Raw genomic sequence first — 20,643 nt, forward strand, 5'->3', positions numbered from 1 at the left:
ACACACTTTCGATGTGCTGCAGAAAATATTCCTGGAGATGGAACCAAAGAAAATGACATGCAAAGCTGTAAATATTGGGTTGCTCAAAGAAAGAGATTTGGGTATAGCATGTTTTTGTTATGTTTTATCATTGTATTCATTGTATTCAAATACATTCCAGGATAATGGAGGGGGTTGTTGTTAAATGTAAGCATGAGAGAAACCGGCTTTTATGTTTTTGTGCTTACAGTTGCATGAGGTTTAAAGAAAATATTTAAAAGACCACATTTTTTTTTTTTTTTAACTTTTACACTCAAGTTTTTTTTTGTTTTTTTTTTTCCCTCAAGTGTTGATGTGTAAAACACATACTGGCCAGATTTACTGGCTGCAAAATTCAGTGCTGGTTTTATGAAACTTTTTGGTGTCTTTTTTTAGTACATAGAAAAGGTGATATGTATTTTTTTTTTTTTTTTATAAAATCATAATAAACAAGGTCTTTGTAGAAAAAATTCCTGTCTTCATTTATTGTAAGTGCACTAACTTAAACATTGACTGTAACAATGTTTTTAGTTCTATCTTAATTGAAAATTCTACTTTATATAACAGCAAATTTAGCTTTTATTTATGGTAAAATTTTAAATTGTAAAAAAAAAAAAAAAGATGTTTTATTGAGCTACATTAAGTAACATTTTGGCTTGTGACTAAAGAAAATATGTTGATTGGTTGTAATAAATTGTAGTTTGTATTGAATTAGAAATTTAACTTGAGAAAACTTAATAAAATTGCATGTAACAAAATTACAGCATTTCAATTAGTTAATTCCAAAGTAAAACTATACTTAAATGTAATAGTAAATATTAGGTATTTCCAAAATGAAAAATTACATTGTAACAAACTAAAAATGGTGTATGGTCTTTATAATAAATAATATTTTTACTTAATGTGAATGCAAATTGTTGTCTTTGGTTAAAGAAATATTTTTGATTGATAATAAATCAAAATTTAAGGTTCAACCAAATCATAAATATAATTTGAGAAAAACTAATAAATTTAGGTGTAACAATTTACATTATTATTATTTTTTTTTTTTTTTTTTTTTAAGTTGATCCATTCTGTTGAATATCTATTGGAGACCAACCAAACAAAGAGTTATCATGACATTAATTAAGGCTGTGTTCCATTTAGCATTTCCAGTGAGCTAGCATGAACATTAGCAGGGCTCTGGCTCTTTTAGACATAAAAAGAATAGACCCTTAATGTCATTTAACACCTGTGTTTACCCGCTACTTCATGTCAAAATGGCTGCAGTGAAAAAGTTCTATGGGCCTCTGAGCTCCACAAACATGGTGGAAAAATAACTCTCATATGAGGAAACAGATTTCGACAGAAAACAGATTTAATGTTGTATGCCTCCAGCTTTATAAAACATAACATCATATGACGTAGAGAGAATAATTATTTGATCCCCGGCTGATTTTGTATGTTTGTCCACTTACAAAGAAATGAGCGGTGTATAATGTTTATGGTATTTTTCTTTTAACAAAACAAAGTCCAGAAAAAAAAAAAAAACACATTATATAAAGGTTATAAATTCATTTGGATTTGATTGAATTAAATAAGTGTTTGATCCCCAAACAACACATGATTTAACACAGGGATACTCACTCACACACGTATATATATATATATATATATATATATATATACACACAACATCATACCTTTGACATTAAAGTCAGAATCAGTGACACAGTTATGATGTTAATCTCACAATCCTGACTTCAGTCTCAGAATTGTGAATTGTTTCTGAGTTTTCTTCTCAGAATTCTGAGACTAATCTCAGAACGACATTCTGTTCATTTAGCTGTTTTCAAACGACAAGAAAGCATCCCATGCTCACTCATATGTCAGGATAGTGCGCTGACAAAGGTTTCATTTCAGTTACATTTGGGAGATGGTCTGGACATTTCGGGCAGTGCGTCTTCTCAGCAGGGCCAGCAGGAGGATACCACAAGAGGGACAGACGCTGTAAGGGGCAGGGAAAAAAACAGACAGTTGCTATTGATGGTCACTTTAAGCACATTTGATATATCACTTTATTCAGAAAATCCATTCCAATCAAACAAGTGCAATGACACTCGCTGTAGCCAAAAAATCATTACACATGGACATCACTTTTAAAGGACCATACCAAAGGATTTGTAAATCATTTACTACTCAAACAAAAAAATGTTTTGCATGCAGTGATTTCACAACTTATAATCAAAACATCTCAATTTTTAAAACTCCTGGGTTCGTGGCAGTTTGGTTGTACACAAACTGAAAGTTCAGGCAAAAAATGGTGAAATAAGCACTGACATTGGAAAATCATCTCTGACGATTCATGGAGTCTGGAAATCAGGCTAAAGTAAGATTTGTTTATTATTATTTAATCATTTTATGACAAGTTGTTCAGTCCTAACACCTGACTTGATGTAGCACTCCACTGCACACAAGACAAAAGATAACCAGAACATCTTCAGCTATTGTCAGTAATGTGTCTGATGGAAGTATGTTGGCTGAAAAGTCTGAAAAATCTGCTTTTTGTGCTTCAGTAAAATGATTTGAACACAGTTAGCTTCCCTGATGTCCTTGTTGTGTAAGACCCATTACTAACTATTGTTACCCCACCACACATACACTGTTGCTGTCCACTCTGTAGTATGGGACCCGTTTTTATTCAGACAGTCCAATTCTGGGTGTTTTGGGATGTGAGTGTAACTTTTTGGACCTGTGACGGCCTCTAGCTATTGGTATCCACTCCAAGGTGTGCAGTATAATTTGATTTTCAAACATTCTGTTGTACTATTTATCTGTTGGCAAACAACTGTTCCTTCATCCTTTTCCAGTGGATACTATAGACTGGGGTGTGTCCCTTCATCTGTTTACCACACAGTTGCAAGACAAACAGGTTTTGTAAGAAGACTGGTTATGGCCCAAGGAAGAAGTGCTAAACAAATTGACCAAAACTGAACATGGAAGTAGCCATGGCATATCACAATATATTACATATTACTAGGGATTATTTCAAAACAGATGTTCAGGTTTCCTCTAAATTTGCAGAAATCTCTATGCCTGTCCAAGGGAACCTTGTGGGGGAAATCTCACCATTGGTGGAAAGGATGCACCATTGTTGTTGAACAGCATGTTTGCTGTTTTTACTTTCTATTAAAATGTGACAAATGTATTTCATTTATTGACTTAGAAGTTGTAATTGTGTTTATAATAAAGTTGTGTGGTAATAACAGTGTACAATTCCTCAGTTTGTCTCAAATCTCTGGTTGCTACAGAATCATTCAAAAGTAAAGCCGAATGACAGCACCTACCTGGCGGAGGCTGCCCTCAGTGAGACAGACCTTGCAGACACCATAGATGGGCACTGTGACTATAGAGGAGAGGGCCATGGCCCAGCCCAGCGCATATGCCCAGTCTGGGTACACATAACCCCCACTGGATGTGAGGGGCTGGTAGTCCATAAAAGAACAGATGAAGCAAACCTGGATGGGAAAAAGCAGAGGAAGAAACTAGAATCCATACAATTGTGAGTTGAAAAGGTTGACTGGAGTTTGTGTTGAACCCCAGTTCTGTCTCTCTGAGACACTTGCATGTTGCCTGAATGATAAGCTAGACAGTGTATTACTTAGGATAGACATATCAAGCCTCACACTACCAAAATAAGAGAAACTACTATTAAAGACATGACTGTAGGAGATGTATTGTTTCAAAATATGGTATCTGCCATTTAAAAAAAAAGTGACAACCCATTATGAAGCAGAAAACCATTTGAATGTAAGTTGGCAAACCCTGAAAATTTGTGGCCTGCTTGTCGTGCCTACTACTTGTGTGAATGACCAGCATGTAGCCTACACACAAACAAGCAGTGAGTTACAGATTACAGTGACAGGCTTCAGTTTGATGCACAACCAATATCAATAGGGCAAGAAACAACCTGTCATGAAAACAAAAGCAGTAAGAAAGTAGTTGTAGTAAAATATTTTAAGGAGCAGCCATCCGGCCGTCAGCATGGACTTATGAAAACCCCTGGCATACAGCCTGAGTTTTTGGCTCAGATGTTTTTGGGTGAACTTTTCATTTTAACTACGTTGGCATGTTTTGGCATTTTTCTGAGGATTGATGCAAATGGAATATTATAGAGTAAGAAATCTCATTGTAGCACTGGTGTGGTGCAATCAGCAAATGGTTTCAAGATTTTTATTTATTTATGTATTTGTCAAAAGGAGTCTTTTTTTCTTTTACAGTTTTAGTACTTATTGTTTTGGTCTCAATTCCTAATTATTCTTTTTTTTTTTTTTTTTTTTTTTTTTTACAAGTAATGTCTTTTGGTTACTATAATTTGTTTTGTTCACAAACTTTTTATAACTCAGCAATATTGGCCCTGTTTTGAGCCCATAGATCTACTCTTGCTAAATTATTAGGAGCACAAAAATGAACAAATTATTCATCCATCCATCCATCCATGCAGCAGTCTTAAGTGTGTAACTCACCAGGCAGATCAGAGGGGTGATGTAACGCCAGCACAGCTTGAAGAGGAGGCACGGCCTTTGGCCGACCATTTCCTCTACAGCATCACACATCCGATCAGCTCCTGAATGGTATAAAAGCTGGTTAATTACAATACACTGAACTGTTTGTGCATACCTAGTGGTGAGAATATTTTCAAGTTCTTGCTGGTACACTCACACACACACACACACACACACACCTCACACAAGGACACCGATCTTTCATCCTCAACAGCTTTTCTGGTAGCAACATGTCATGCACAGCAAATGATTTCAATTTATGTGCCCCAGGATGCCTGGAAAAACTTTCTTGACTGTCTCATTTTTAAGGCAAAATTTAAAAAAAAAAATTGCATTTTTTTAAATTTTATATTACGTTTATGCTTTATCTTTTTTTTCAACATGTATTTAACACTGTTTTAAGTGGAAAAAGAAAGACAGACATTTATATAAATATTATTATTCATAGTGGTAGTAGTAGTATTAGAAGTATAGCCAGTGCACCATTCTAAACGTGTTGAGGAAGTAAGGAGACATACTGTCACGCCACAGTCACAACTATCAATAGAGACTGCATTGCTACACACACACACAAACTGACCAAAGGCCCAGCCGACAGCTATGCACTCAGCCACAGACAGAAACAATAGGCACGCTCCATTTGCAGCATAGTAGTCAGCCAGCTGGAACTGGTAAACTCCACCCTGGAAAATAAAAATGCAATTAAGTACTGATCATGTATCACTCAAAATCCCATAGCAATGATTACAGACAGAAACATATGCAATTATTACAGGAGCACTTGAGCAGCTCTAAAAACCTATTTTGGAAGCAAGGTATGGTGCTGTCATTGCTGGGATACAGGAATAAATTCCCTGTGACTGGTAGAAAAAACAACAGCTAAAAAATGTTGATCCGGTACCTCAGTGGTGAGAGAGATCTGTATGATGAAGCAGACAAGGCAGAAAAAGAAAAGGAAAAGTTCCCGGCGCCACGGTCTGCGCAACTGAGCTGGGAACCTGTCGATCACGGAGGATGTTATTGTCTCCAGACCTGCAAACTGTGAAGGGAGGAGGGTTTCCGAGGAGAAAGACAGGATGGAGATGAAATGTGACTGAGTTACATTTCTGGAGTATTTTATATTGGTATTCTATACAGTATAGTCTACACTTCATTTTACCATGTTTCACCTTCTAAATGAGGATGACTAGAGGTCCTGGGATGCCAGAAGACATTGAGTTTCAGTCTGTTTAATTTAGCAACGGTTCTGTGATGGGACCAGTGACCAGGTGACAACCCCAGTGACAACTATGTGCTATGTACTTATTTACAATTATACAAATGTATAATTGCAACCATTGTATGAAGCTTTTCTTTTATCCCTTGCAGTGTTCAACACGTACACAAATGTAATATCCTCTAGAGCTGTATATAAATCTCCTCTACTACATACTTCCATAGCCTCCCATCAAGTCTCCTATTTTCTAAATTTCTGTTTTATTTTTTGCATGCTACTTACACTTTATATGGTGCGTCTAAAAAGGACATATTTGCCAAATTTCGGCCTTTTTTAAAATTCTTACTTTGTTCTGTGGTGTCTAAACTTGGTTTCTACATAGGTGCTCATCAGAATAGTGCAAGGGATAGTTCGCATTAGATCTTGTCCACTGGTAAATATCCACCATATGTGTATGGCTTAAATTCCTGTTTTGTGTTGGATTCAGACTCTATGCTCTGTCCAGCTCTGCTCACCAGTGTGTCCAGTCCCAGCAGAATGAGCATGATGAAGAAGCAGACGGCCCAGAGCTGAGGCAGCGGCATCATGGCTACAGCCTGAGGGAATGCGATGAACGCCAACCCCGGGCCTGCAGGGACAGAGGAGATAGAGTGATAATGCGTGGCTCACAGTCGAGATGTAGTATCGACAAGTATACACTGTATGGACAAAAGTATTGGACCACCTCTACATTCCACCTACAGGAGTTTTTATGACATCCTATATTAAATCTAAATCCAATAGGCATTAATATGGAGTTGGTCCTCCTTTGCAGCCTAACAGCTTCCACTCTTCTGGGAAGGCTTTTTAAAAGATTTTGGAGTGTGTCTGTGGGAGTTTTTGCCCGTTCATCCAGAAGAGCATTAGTGAGGTCAGACACTGATGTTGGACCAGAGGGCCCGGCTCACGATCTCCGTTCTAGTTCATCCCCAAGGTGTTAGATGGGGTTGAGGTGAGAACTCTGTGCAGGCCAGTCAAGTTCTTCCACACCAAGCTCACCCAACCAGCCTATATGGAGCTGCTTTGTGCACTGGGGCACAGTCATGCTGGGACAGAAAAGGGCCTTCCTCAAACTGGTCCCACAAAACTGGAAGCAGAGAATTGTTCAAAATGTCTCGGTGAGCTGAAGCATTAAGATTTCCTTTCAGTGGAACTAAGAGCCCGAGGCTGAGCCCAGAAAAACAAGCCCATAGCATTATCCCTCCTCCAGCAAACTTTACAGTCTGCACAGTGCAGTCAGGCAGGGAACGTTCTCCTGGCATTCACCAAACCCAGACTCGTCCATCAGACCACCAGGTAGAGAAGCCTGATTAATCCACAGAACACATTTCCAGCGCTCCAGAGTCCAGTGACGGTGTCCTTTACACCGCTCCATCCAATGCTTGGTGTTGTGCTTGGTGATGTAAGGCTTGTGTATGGCTGCTCGGCCATGGAAACCCATGCCATGAAGATCCCGGCGCACAGTTTTTTGCTGATGTTGATGCCAAAGGAAGTTTGGAGCTCTGCAGTTGTTGAGTCAGCAGAGCGTTGGCCACTTTCACACACTATGCACCTCAGCACTCAGTGACCCCGCTCTGTAACTTTATGTGGTGCTGCCACCTTGTGGCTGAGTTGCTGTGGTTCCTAAACCTTTCCCTTTGATATAATGGGATTTTCAATTGTCACTGATTGGAAGCGTTTGTGTGGAGCATGTGTGAACAAGTGTGCTACATTAAGCCATTCTCACATATGAACTCTGCACAGTGTGTGGAGAATCAGGTCCAGACCTCAGGCATAGTTGCCCTTTCACACATATAGCACATGACAGGAAATTGTCAGTGTCATACATTGGAAATACTTTTGGGGAAGTTATTTAATATTTTTGTGGCACTTTTTAAATGGTCCTTGTGCACTCATAACCAGCTGTACAATGTTAATTATCCAGCTCAGAGTTTGGATTGTTGTGGTGATAACTAGATTGTAGCTTGTTATTTACCTTACTAAGGTAGGAAAGAATGAATGTTTCGCTAATGAGTTATTGATCTTTGAAGTTTGAATATGGTAATGTATTCCCAACTTTACCAAAATGCAACAGAGTAGAGAATGTAGGAGGCAGGACACAAGCCCACTTGCTCACTGCGCCTGCTCTGGACCTGTGCCTGTCCTAATCACGCATGGGTTCAGCTACATGTTGAATGATGAAGTGCAGAACAACTGATGGGACATTTGTGCTCACACATACGGCTCCTCCGACACATGCACTGGACACTTGCGCTGTCCAGTGCATGTGTGAAAGGGGCTTTAATTGTCAGTATGCTACTCTGATAAATGTAGGGCTTGTCAGGCACACTGGCAGGGCTCAGCTGCAGACAGAAGACTGGGATTGGGATATACCTGAGGTCTATACTTGAGACAGCAAGCAGAATATATGGCACAGACAGGCAGGAGGTCATAAAAAACAAGTCAGTCACACAGGCGAAGGCACCAAAATCAGCAGAGAGAGAGGGAAACTGGAGACTGGAATTAACTAGAGCTTGTCGATGTTGTGACAGTATTTCCCCCTTACAGACACCCTGGGCATCCTGGCAAAGTAGTTAGTGTGATGACAGTGAAAATATCTGAAGAGAGAGGATTCAAAGATATCCCAGGCTGGAAACCAGCACTTTTTTTCTCAGGATTGCATCACTTTCAGAATACTGACAACCCTGATGTTGATGTTGGACAACACATGCTTCACAGTGAAAAACACAAAGAGATCGATGGAAGAAGGGACCTGGATGGAGGAACCAACAGAGTCTGGACCCAGGTTTGATCAGAGATGTGGAATGCTGGATAAACCCTCCTGAGAGTGCAAGGTAAGTACAGACAGATGGCAGAAGGGGTGATGATTTTGGAACTAGGGAAGGGACTAATTAACAGAGGACTTGAATGATTCCACAGTTAATATAAGGTTCTTAGTGGTCCATGGTGGTCTACTTGGCACTTGTAATGGGGAGATGAGATGAGATGATGGTCTTTCACGCCCCATATGAACTGTTTACCTTCATAAGTTCACATCAAGTTTGAAAAGTATTCGCCCTTACTGCTTTAACAGTGTCCCGGTATTGAGACAAGCAGTTTCAAACGACCTCATATGAAATTTGTGGTGTTTATTTAAAAGCACGGATAGTGCCATTCAATGAAGCTCTCATCCACAACAGAGACAATCAGTACACGCAAATTGACCTTTCTGACAGAAGGGTATTTCACAGGTTCTGGCATCATTTCCACTGGCTAAAAAACAGTTCCAGGTCCTGGGATCAAATTTCAACCCTACACAGGAGGTGATGCTAAAGCCTGCATTCTAGGAACCTTTAGAGCAGCTAGCAGTGTCACCAGTTTTTGGTGAAGCATTGACTTGACAGTACATCCATAAATGTAGGGGAGACTGGGGACAGTTGCAACAAGGGACGGTTGCAACAAGCCTTATTTCTCCAATCAGAAACATGCTAGAGTGATGACACTCACACTGCACATGCTCAGTTAGACCCTCTACCCACAAACAAGAGAGTTGCCATATTGATCATCTGGTCCAGCTTTTATCAAGGCAAAACTGTTTTGGAGGTATGAAAGTAGATTTTTTCATGAGCTGTATTTTTGTCATACTGTCCTGGTCTTTTGTATGAATTAATCCAAACCTACCTAGCTTGAATCACTGTTTTGTTGACTATTCAGTGACACCGTTTACATGTGTCAATGTCACTGTGGCTAGTTAGCACATGGTGTTTTGTCATGACTGATACCACAGGGACGGTTGCAACAGTTGCAACTGTCCCTATGCTAATATCAGAACAGACCACACAACAGTATTTTTGAAGATTTTTAGCTCAAAATAGGCACAATTAATATATTTCATTGCTCATGATGAACAGAACAGGCAATCATAATGAGAAACTAATGCTAATGATAAACAAAATAATTCCCCAAATAACTTGTTGAGCAAAAATGAGCAATTAGTTATTGTTGTATATTGTTGTATGTGCTGTGCTATGGGACAAACTAAATAAATTTTCCTGTGAAAACAGTCATATAAACTTGTCATATAGTGAATAAATCATTTAAATTGTATTCTGTTTGTTTTCAGTATGCCAAGAGTGAGGAAGAGAATCACTAACAGAGTGTTGCTCTCTTATTTTTTAAACATCAAAGTTTGTATTCACTGGAGTTTTAAAACAATGTTAATTTTGTTAACTAAAACCGTTAACTGTTTGTTAACATGTTTAATAAATGTTTTTTGTACTGCAAACTATTCCATTCTTTTTGTCCCAAACTGAAATATTGAGTTTCTATAGCTTCAGTAACATCTACACATTAACTCAGGGTAGGCCTATGTTTTACACAAAACAAAACTTAGTAAATACTTTAATACTGTATACTGTGCTTATTCAGACAAAAATCAGAAGATAATTGGTGAAATTTAATGATTTTTTAATATGTTGCAACCGTCCCTGATCCGTGTTGCAACTGTCCCCAGGTTTGGGGTCAGTTGCAACGTTTGAATTCCTTTATTCAAATAAATATTGTGATTGATATGTTACATGTAGCCATCTTTAAATGGTATGGGTATATAGCAGACAGATGTAGGTTTAATATGTAAAAATTTGGTGTGCCTAGTCCAAATAGTCTCTGAGTAATTGAGGGTAATGTAAAAAGTGTTGCAACTGTCCCCAGTCTCCCCTACTATAATTAGAGGGCTAGAACATGAACACAGCCATCAGTAAACTGTAAAAACAAAAGGCAGAACAATGCAAACTGCAAGACACACAGAGGAAGAGAGAAGGAGAAAGAGAGAAAGAGACTGATGACTGAAATTAACCAGAGCTGGTAAAGATCATTGGCATTTCCCAATTCCAAGTTCTTCAAGTTCGGACTTGTGAACTTTGAAGTTCGGACTTGGCGAGGTCGACTCGGGAGAACAGACTTGGAGGATGGACGGTCATTCTGCAATTGGAACAGCAGCGTATAAACACTACTCTGCCTCCTCCGTTTTCATAAATAAATTCCATTTAATTTAGCTAATTTAATTTAAATAAATTACAGCCTACAGCTCAGAGAGGTACTATTGATATTATAATAATTACAACTCGTTCTCATTCTCGTTTTCATGGGCTAATTTATCAATTTTACAATTATGAGTTCTCTCCTCCGGTGTTGCCGCCATTGCCTCTGGTTGGTGCGAAATGCATGTTGGGATACCTGGCTGTTCAAAGTCCACACAAGTCATCAACCGATGCATCCTCGCTAAAAGGGGCGGAGCAAGAACACATCCGGGAATATGGACCGACCTTGGTTAGATGCGAACTTTGAATTGTAGCAAGACGAGAATGCCAAATGAGAAACGCCCCATGTCAGATGCATTTGTTTTACTTGGTGAATGCAGGGAATGTAATTGTGATGTGTAATGTAGAGAGCAGATCATAGTACCTGACTCGGTCACCATGTCGATGGGAACTCCTTGCTGATGGGCTATGAAGCCGAGAGCGGAGAAGACAGCAAATCCAGCCACGAAACTGGTGCCGCTGTTCAGCACACACAGCCACAGACTGTCCCTGCATGCACAAGCACACAGCTCACCAAACAGTTCAGAAATGAAGAAAAACATGTGTTGCTTTAGAGTAGGGCCAGTGTTTTTGAATGTCTTAAGCCTTTTTCTAGACCATACCATACTTTTTTTGCATGTGTGGATACATTTATAAACTTTTCAGGCTGCCATTCCTTTCCACACATTTCAACATAGTATGACAAACCTGAAACTCTCTTGAGATAGATCATAGTTAGGATTAATGAAAACCGACTTCAACTTTTTTCCATTCCACAAATTTAAAATGTATTCCTTGAATCACTGGTTCTGTTGCATACTTGTAACAGTTGTTTCTGGCTTTGTTATAGCTGCCCAGCGTAATCAGCGTCCCTGATGCAACACCGTAGGAGAAGAGGACCTGAGAACATGCCGCCATCCACACCTGGAGAATGATAAAGACAAGAAACATATCAAAATCATTTTTAGATGTTTCAGATCGATGTCCATAGCAACACAGCACTAATCCCATTTGATGGAACTGAGAAGGTGCTATATCTGTACTGTTCTGTTTCTGCCATTAATAAAATCAGCCCAAAGGAGCCTAAGTCTTGAGGATGCTAACTCAAGTTGTATAATCACAGGTAAAGCCCTCTGATGGGGCTCTGTGGGCTCAACCAGTCATATGCTCATCCTTCTATACTGAAATTTGTATGCATGTACTTAGCCAGTCAGAACAAGCTGACTAAAACCTATGGGCTCAACCCTTGTATGGAGACAGAGTACCTTATCCATTACTTCTTCAGCAGACCAGGGACAAGCAGGGCAATTTTTCCCGAAACAAGCAATCATATGTCAGAACTCTGATAAACTGTTTCCTCCCTTTTCCCCAGCCATTGGTTTCCATTCATGCACTACAATATGAAAATGAACTTTCAGAGGCTTCAAACTTTCCTCACACAAGTATTCCATCACTGTAATAAAGTTGTTCACATTATTTTTCCTGAAAACAGCAGCACTGTTGTGTTTTGGTGACTTGAAATTGGGTGCAGCGAAATGGTTTCTCTGCTAGAAAATAGCCCCTAGGGAAATGTTTGCTTTACACAGCAAATTGTCATTTCTGTGGTTCATGAAGGTTGATGACTTTGTAAGCTGCAGAAGTAGAACATCTACACATTTTGCTGATATTACACTAAACATGCAAAAGCACTGTTATGGCCTTTTCATATGAGCAGTTTTTCCCCTTAGATTTATCTATCTTGTTGGCTGTTTTGGGTCCATAAATTGCTAAAAGCAATGCACACACAAAAAAATAAACCGCCAAACACAAAGAGCCTTGCTCTTCTAGAACTGCTCCTCCAAAACACACATTTCCAGCAGCACAAAGTAAGCATGTGCTGCATGTCATATGCTATCAACCATGTCTGCTAATATTAACTACTGTAGCAAGGCAAGTGGCCTAACATCACTTCTTTTTCCCTTGATGAGATGAATGCAGCAGAGCAATCAGGAAGCCAGAGAGCTAAGAGACATAATAAACTGCTGATTAATATGAATTTTACATGTCCTTGCTACAGAAATGTCATGGGAATGTACAACCAAAACATATCCCTGCCCAGGCATAATATATGTTGCTCAACACATATATATATATAAATACAAAAAAATATATATATATGAAAGTGGGTCATAAAGGTATGGTCATTACAGTCATTTATGCAGGGCTGCATGTCTACAATGTTTTCTCATGGCACATATATCACCTAGAACATTGTACATATTTCATACTTTGAGATTTGGTCTCATTTTTTACCTCTCATATTTTCACAAATGCAATGCTGTCGTGCTCAACCAAAAAAGCAGTGACCCCAGTGAAGCTGAGCGAGCTTTCTCACCTGAAGGTCGAGCAGGCGTGAAGGATCTGGGTACAGGTAGAAGACAAGGCCCTGCCAGGCTCCTGGCAGCGTCAAACCCCTGACCAGCAGGATGGCCAGCATCACGTAGGGGAACACAGCCGTGAAATACACCACCTACACACAAAGGAGTGTGGAAATGTCACAAAAGTGTCATATATCGTATCATATATATATATTTGAAGTAGTCTTTCAAATTTTAAAAACTCCAGCAGTTCCCTCTTTAACTGACATTTGGTGTCTCAAAGTGCAAAGTTGACAAGAGCAGTTTTGATGTAAACCGCACACAATAATATGACCAGTAACTAATACTTACTCTCATAACAATTCAAACTAACCAGTACTGACAAAGGTGCTTGATAAGAATTCAAATTTAAACCATTTGGAAAATGAATTGTCTCTGGATCTTCACGCCTGTATACTGACCTTTCCAGTGCTGTGGACCCCCTTCCAGATACAGAAGTAACAGGCCACCCAGCAGGCGAGCAGGCACAACACCAGCTCCCACCTCACCTTGCCCACCTCCTCTATACCTGCAGACATGGACAGCACTCCTCTCCTGTTAAGGAAAAAAAAAACAAAACAATAATCCAAGAAAAGCATAATGAATGTAGGAGATTTTTTTTTCTGTTTGTTGACTTGGACTGTGCATGTGCCTTAGTGTGTAAAGTATATACTTTGGTATCTTAGAAGTCAAGTCTATCTTACGCCAGTTCACTCACATTCATGCATAAAATGTGAAAAAATATTCTGAAAGGTTATAGCAACATGGATGAAAACACCCTAAAATTACACTTCAGAGACTAGATTACAGGTTAGATTACAGAGCCCACCAAACAATTTTCCATTTTGAAAAGAAGGAATAAGGTTTTACTATATAAACGTTGAAAGTCCAAATTAATAATTTTGGAAATCTTTCTCTCCGTAAAATTGTTTATTCTGTATAGGAATGCTTAATTGCATCTCAATCATCATTAATATACAAAATAACGTAAAGAAAAAAGATAGGTAAACACTGCACTGTGTAAATACTAATTGATTTAACCCCTGTAGGTGGTGTTTATCATCTATTTTTGTTTACGTTTGTTAAATTACACTGATTTGTGAAAGTGTTACGTCTCCACATGTACTTACTCCCAGAACTCAGACACTGAAGACTTGGTCACACTTGCATAAGTCCAGTTTCCTGTCCGGTTACCAATGTGTTCAGATGTCCTGTTTAGAGAGGTGAGCTCCACACATCTGTCTGTTAATATGAACCCAGAGTTGTGCTGTTGTTAGATGATAGATGATGCTAACATGTTGTTTTTGCTTTCTTTTGCATTTATCTCATAAAGTTGACCATGGGCAAATGATAAAAAACTAGCATTTTAACACCACTCTGATATGAATCTTAAAATAAATTGTGTTGTTGACTACCCTTTATTGTGCTGCAGTTATCACAAATTGTGAAAACTGTGAGTCTCATGTTGCTTATCAAATCATATCACAAGGTAAGCTTATTGGCTTATCCAATCTCTATGCTGACCTGTATTCCAGGTGTTATTGCACGTGGCCCAAGGCAGTGGCGCACTGAAGGAGGAGCCAAGGTAGAAGAGTGACCAAGCCAAGATAATGCTGTAGAGTCGAGAAAACAGCTGGATCACAATGACAGCATAGCCAATACCTGGAGGAGAAAGCATAAAAATAACTGAATTTGATAACTGATATCTGACTATTGAGTAGCCTATTGATATCTGTTAGCAAGAAGTTAATGTTAGGGAAAATAACAAGAAAAAGGGAAATGACTTATACTGGTCCAGGGTCTAATTACTGCAACCCAAAATGACACTGCAGCAATTTATTTTCAAAAATAATGATGCAATGTCATTCTCTCTGTTTCAGCCTCTCGGGAGCTTCTCTCTCCCTCCCTGTGTCTGTGTGTGTGCTTGATTACAGGAGTGGCATCAGGCGTGCAGGTGTTGGGTGCCAAGCAGCTAATCATCATCAATCTTCTCCAGGCCACATCTCCACACAGGCAGATCTTAGACTCAGCCAACCAGTTAGATCAAGCTATTTTCCTTGTCTTGTGTGCCTGCAGTCGCCCTGCCTGACCTCCTGCCTCTCTCTCTCACTCCTGTCTAACCTGCAACACACTCTACATTTGCACTCAATCCTGGATCTCTGGATTTTGTCTCCTCCGCTCACCCTCCCTCTACAATCTTCTGGTTCACCCCCCGCAAAACACCCTTTCATTAAGTATTGCTACAGTAAATTCCTTTTCTTGCACCAGTTCCCTGCCTCTGTGCTCTGTGTCTTGCATTTGGGTTCAAATTCAGTATTCTTGTCTAACTTGTGCTTTATTTTGCATTACAAATGCAGGAATAACTGGATCAGCAGCATTTTTAAGGCTCTATCATTGGTCTCAAACAGTAAAAGGGATGGCCTTCTAGGAAATGGGCTTCAACATTCACCATTACCAGAATCCTTTAAGTATGGCTCCTTTTGCTTAGTTCCTCCCAAGTTACCCACAGTTAGTAAAGTTGTTACCCTGTGCCAGGGGGCAGAGCTTCCTCCAGCAGGTAACGGTGCCCTCCTGGGTGTACTGCCCGACGACAGCCTCCAACAGGAACAGCGGTACACCACACAGCACAGCAAAGAAACAGTACGGCAACAAGAATGCACCTGCATACAAAGAAATACATGTGAGTTCTGGGAGAGACCTGCCAATGAAAAATCTTGGCTCTTCATTGGTCTTCAATAGAAATTAGTTGTAACACTTGATTTCTTATGAGGAGATGGAGTCTGGGATGGTAGGTTAATGCAAGTGGGGTGCAGCAGGGTCCAGGTGTACCCAGGTGAAGAGATGAATCTTCAGCCTCTGTAACATAGGTAGTGTTTAAGATGTTCTGATGGAGGGAGAAGGGGATTCCACCACCTTTGGAACCTGGTCAGAGATTGAGGATAGGGAGGGGCAGTGTGATATACTGCCCTGTACACAAGTACCAGTGTCTTAAAGGACCATAACAGCAATTCTGAATGTTTACCTTAATATCTACAAAATGTATATACCTCACATTTCTGCTATTCTTCTACTAATAATCCAATGAACTTTTTCCTATCTTGTATCCAGCCATCGGTTCCCATTTATTCCGCTGCAATATGAAAATGATCTTTCATATCGTGGCCTTACTTTCTGCATATCAGTATTCCTCTCTTCTGGAAATAATCCTTGGGGAAATAGCTCTTTTATACAGCCAATTATCAGTTCTGTGAGGATGACTTTGTTAGCTGTTGAAGCAAAATAGTTTGTTGCAATGTAAAATGTGGGGAAATAAAAAAAAAAATAGGAATTTCAATTGGTTGAACACCAGACAGGCTGCAACGTTCTGGATGCAATACAGAGATCTGATAGCAGAAGCATAGTCTGGCCAGAGGAGGGCTGCAGATAATTAAAAGGGGACAAGGATGGAGGAGAGGGAGGATGCTGTGGCAGTATGCAGATGATTGCTACTGAAGGGAAACATCCTGGATAGGACGGCAGTCTGTTGGAGCCGTTCAACAGTCCTCCAGCAAAACTGATCTGGGTAAATCAAATCAGAAGGTTTTCTACACCTGAGTAGTCTGCAGGCCCTATGGGCTGATTTTAACAGTGGGGTGGGAAGGATATAGAAGACGTCAAGGCAAGAGAGCAGAAAATAAGTAGAGCAGAGGAAAAATGATGATTGAACAACACACACACACACACACACACACACACACACACACACACACACGCCTCTTAGCTAAGTAGTCAATTTATGTGCTGGTTTCACTCCATTATTGCTTCCACTTAACCATCCAAGACTCAAGCTCAGGCCACTCCCAGCCTTTAGCCAAACAACTACTCCAGAGGGACCTGGATTACTCACCAGCCAAATAATTTGAAATCAGAAACAATTTCTTACAGAAACAAAAAAGTCTTAAAACAAATGACAGCTAAACTTGTTTCATATAATACGGTATCTCCCAATCAAACACTTTGAACTTAAAACACAGACTACACTAGGAAGACACTATCTGCTAAATTATGGAGCCCCAAACCACAGTTACAAATTAAACAAAAGAAACACAGAATCAAATATCCAATAGTGTCTTCTGAACTTTGCCTGAGATACAACAAAAGATCCTACAGGAGAATCCTTGCCTCTGAAGACCTTGACCCAGGTATGACAAGTTATAATTAATTAATACAATTAATATAATTAATGTTTACATTTACACAAGACACCAGTTTATTGTGAGCAAGCCTTATAAGGACCATATTGGTGATTTTGAATGTTTGACAACGTTTGAAGACAACATTATAATGTAGTCCTGTTATACAGTCTACACCCTCTGCAGTTTTCCTCTCCATTGATATACCTGATCTGTTATTTATTTGCCTTTAGGGATATAATAAAAACGTACAAAGTCTGAAAAAGAAGTGATATTACCAAGTGGAGAAATATGTTTCTTGTGACTGGATTATTTCCCCGAGAATATCCATCTCATAAAATGGTGTTCTGATCCTGTTTTGGATTTGTTTTCTCCCTGTGTTTTTGTTCATTCATGTTTTTTTCTCTCTCTGCTTAGTCTTGCTGCAACTCTCTTGTTTTCTACTCCACACCTGCTCTGTGTTTAGTCTCATAAACCCTGCACTGGTCCCATTGCCGGCTCTAGCCATGTTGGAGCCCTAGGCGAAATTACTTCCTGGTGCCCTTCCATCAACACCATCAACTGTTTGTATTGACTTGCACTTTCCAGTAGTTTTCACCTCACTACTTTGCACTGTTTGTTTGTATTGATTTGTGCATTTCAATTCTTTTGCACTTTTCTTTTGCATTCTTTCGCATTCTTTTGCATTTGTACTTGACATGCGCATTTCACTTATTTTGCACCTTGTTTTGCACTATTTGTTTGAGAAAATAAAACAAGTAAGTTTTGTAAAAACATGACTGTTTATTTACAATGCCACAAATAAGGTTTTTGAAAAGGCTTGTCTGTGTAGGTAACAATAGGATAATAATATATCGGCAGGGAAATAAGTTGCTGTTGTTTAATTTAGTTGTTGGGGAGTAGACCAACAGGATACAGAAGCATGAGAGGCACACACCATCTGCGTAGCAACTGCATGCCTTTAGTGTCCCTTAATGTCTCTTAGCCAGTCAGCTCTCCTCATATGCTCCAGTCTTGTCAACAGTACCCATTTCCTCATTAGTTCGGTATGCAAATAAGTCCTCCTTTCACTTCAGTTCTTTTTTTGGATCACTGTATGTCATTGTCTGTGTGTTTGCCTGTGTTTTTGCCAGTCTGCCTAGTTACCTATTTCCCAAATTTTCTGTGTTGTCTGCTTTTGTTTATATTAACGTAAGTCTTGACTTCAGGCCAATTCCAGTTTCTCAGGGCTTTATGAAATCAATTCCTTATCTGTGTCCTTGCATACTTAGAGACCACATCTAACTTAGTAACAGGTGTGTGAATGTTTCCATGTTTATCATGAACAATTCAACTCTTGGGAAGTGGTGACAAGACAGTGTTGTAGGTTGAAGACAAATGGTGTCTGAGACCTCCTCTCTTGAGAGGTGGTTTCTCTATCTTGACATAGACAGCCTCTTTCACTCCTATTTTTTGAACTATGTATCCTCCTTATCCAAGATATGAATGTTATGGTCCTGAAAGGAGTGTCCCTTTTCTTTCAGTTGCAGGCAAGCTGCTGAGTCACAATCTGGGGAGTTGCTCCTCCTGTGTTGAGACAGGTCAAGTCTGGTGACCCTAATGACACTTAAGACAGTCAACACAACAAGGAGGAGCACTGACGAGCCAACGACCTGGATAACGTCCTCACAAGTTAAATACCCGAAACTCCCCACCAGTCATCCCAGTTCTTGGATGAGACGTGAAACACCTTTCAGAGTCAACAAACTTCCTGGATGAGAAGTGCAATGTCTAGGAGAATCTACCAATTTCTTGGATAAGAAGTGAAACACCTTCAAGAAGCTATAAACAAGTCCAGAAGACCGTGATTCAACTGTGGATTCAGTATGTGGATTAACACACTACATCTTCAGATACTCTCTATGGAATTTCCCTTGTGTGGCCTTGCTAATTTAATAATCAACCTTTTCCCTCTTCTTATCAAACTTGTGCATACTTTACTTCAAGAATCAATTTGTTTCATATCATTTTGCATCATGACTTCTGTTATTTGAAGAATTATTATTATTTTATAATTATTTCTCTCAAATATCAGTATTTTAGCACATAACATGTATTTAAATGAACAATAAATGTAGTCTCAAACTTTTTTCTACCCAAAATTAATATTTACATTGTATGTTTTGGAATGAAACTTCATCTCATAAAAAGGTAAATACAATTTAGAAGATTTTAAGTTTTAGGCCAGTATTTGAACTGTTCCATTGTGGAGAAGGTTTGAAGAAAAACTAGCAAATTTAAATTTTCAATGCCCATATCAGCAAAGCAAGTAATGTGCATTAGCCTGGGTAAAACCAGTTGAGCAACAAAGGCTTGCATTCACAAAATTTTTGTGGTCCTCTAAGCATGGAGCTTGGAACATCTATACACATACATATAAATACACTTGCACAGGCTATTATCCTCAGCATTTTCATAAATGCAATTTAGGGCACACATTATTTTGTTACTTTGCATTTTACATCTACTGTGTTGACCCTCACACCTTTACCACATGTTGCACTGGTAAAATCAGATCAGGCGGATCGGTTCAACGTATATGTTAAACTATGTTATAAAGTCAAACTTGTTTGATAATACGATCAGTGAGTGGGCAAGATTTAAAGGACATCTTCATGCTGATAGTGAGTTGCAGCCCCTGTTGCACAATCCATACTGCAATTGTCTCAAAGCTTAAAAATCCTTCCCTACCTTGTCTCATCTGATCAGTGTGACTTCATGAGAAAGAGTGTCATCTTCAGTGTAATATTGTACAACTCACCTCCACCGTTTTTATAGCAGAGATAGGGGAACCTCCAGACATTCCCCAGGCCCACCACATTCCCTGCCATTGCCAGAAAATATTCCCGCTTATTCTTCCATTGCTCCCTGTTTTGCACTTTTGTCTCCATATCTGGTCCTCCTCCTCAGTGCTCTTGTCTGAAATGACAGTAAATTCCTGTGTCAGCCAGGATGTCTCTGCCCTCTGAACTCATGTGACTGTTTAGCTGTGGGCATTTGCAACCACACACAAACTCAGATTTCTTCATATAGTGATACCATTTGCATGACTATCTTAAATTACTTTTATGGGAAAATCCAGCAGTGCTACTGGGTGCATATCACATTTTGTTCATCTTCAGTATTAAGTTTGAAGACATACAACTTTGATGATGTTTTTCT

At 39.3% G+C, this 20,643-nt stretch overlaps 1 protein-coding gene across 1 annotated transcript; it reads right to left on the reverse strand.

Annotated features, from left to right (window-relative positions):
- Nucleotides 1-1,401: 1,401 nt before the first annotated feature.
- Nucleotides 1,402-20,387, reverse strand: LOC115364381 (sodium- and chloride-dependent betaine transporter-like). Its single transcript, XM_030058923.1, has 14 exons — nt 20,243-20,387; nt 15,796-15,930; nt 14,795-14,932; nt 14,401-14,512; nt 13,693-13,825; nt 13,249-13,383; nt 11,695-11,798; nt 11,260-11,384; nt 6,294-6,406; nt 5,464-5,601; nt 5,143-5,245; nt 4,524-4,624; nt 3,345-3,515; nt 1,402-2,005 (listed from the first exon to the last, which is right to left on the reverse strand). Exons 1-14 carry the CDS (start codon nt 20,370-20,372, stop codon nt 1,880-1,882), a joined length of 1,764 nt encoding a protein of 587 aa, XP_029914783.1. The 5' UTR covers nt 20,373-20,387; the 3' UTR covers nt 1,402-1,879.
- Nucleotides 20,388-20,643: the final 256 nt, after the last annotated feature.

The sequence above is a fragment of the Myripristis murdjan genome, chromosome 8, assembly GCF_902150065.1.
Source record: "Myripristis murdjan chromosome 8, fMyrMur1.1, whole genome shotgun sequence".
NCBI classification, from domain to species: Eukaryota; Metazoa; Chordata; class Actinopteri; order Holocentriformes; family Holocentridae; genus Myripristis; species Myripristis murdjan.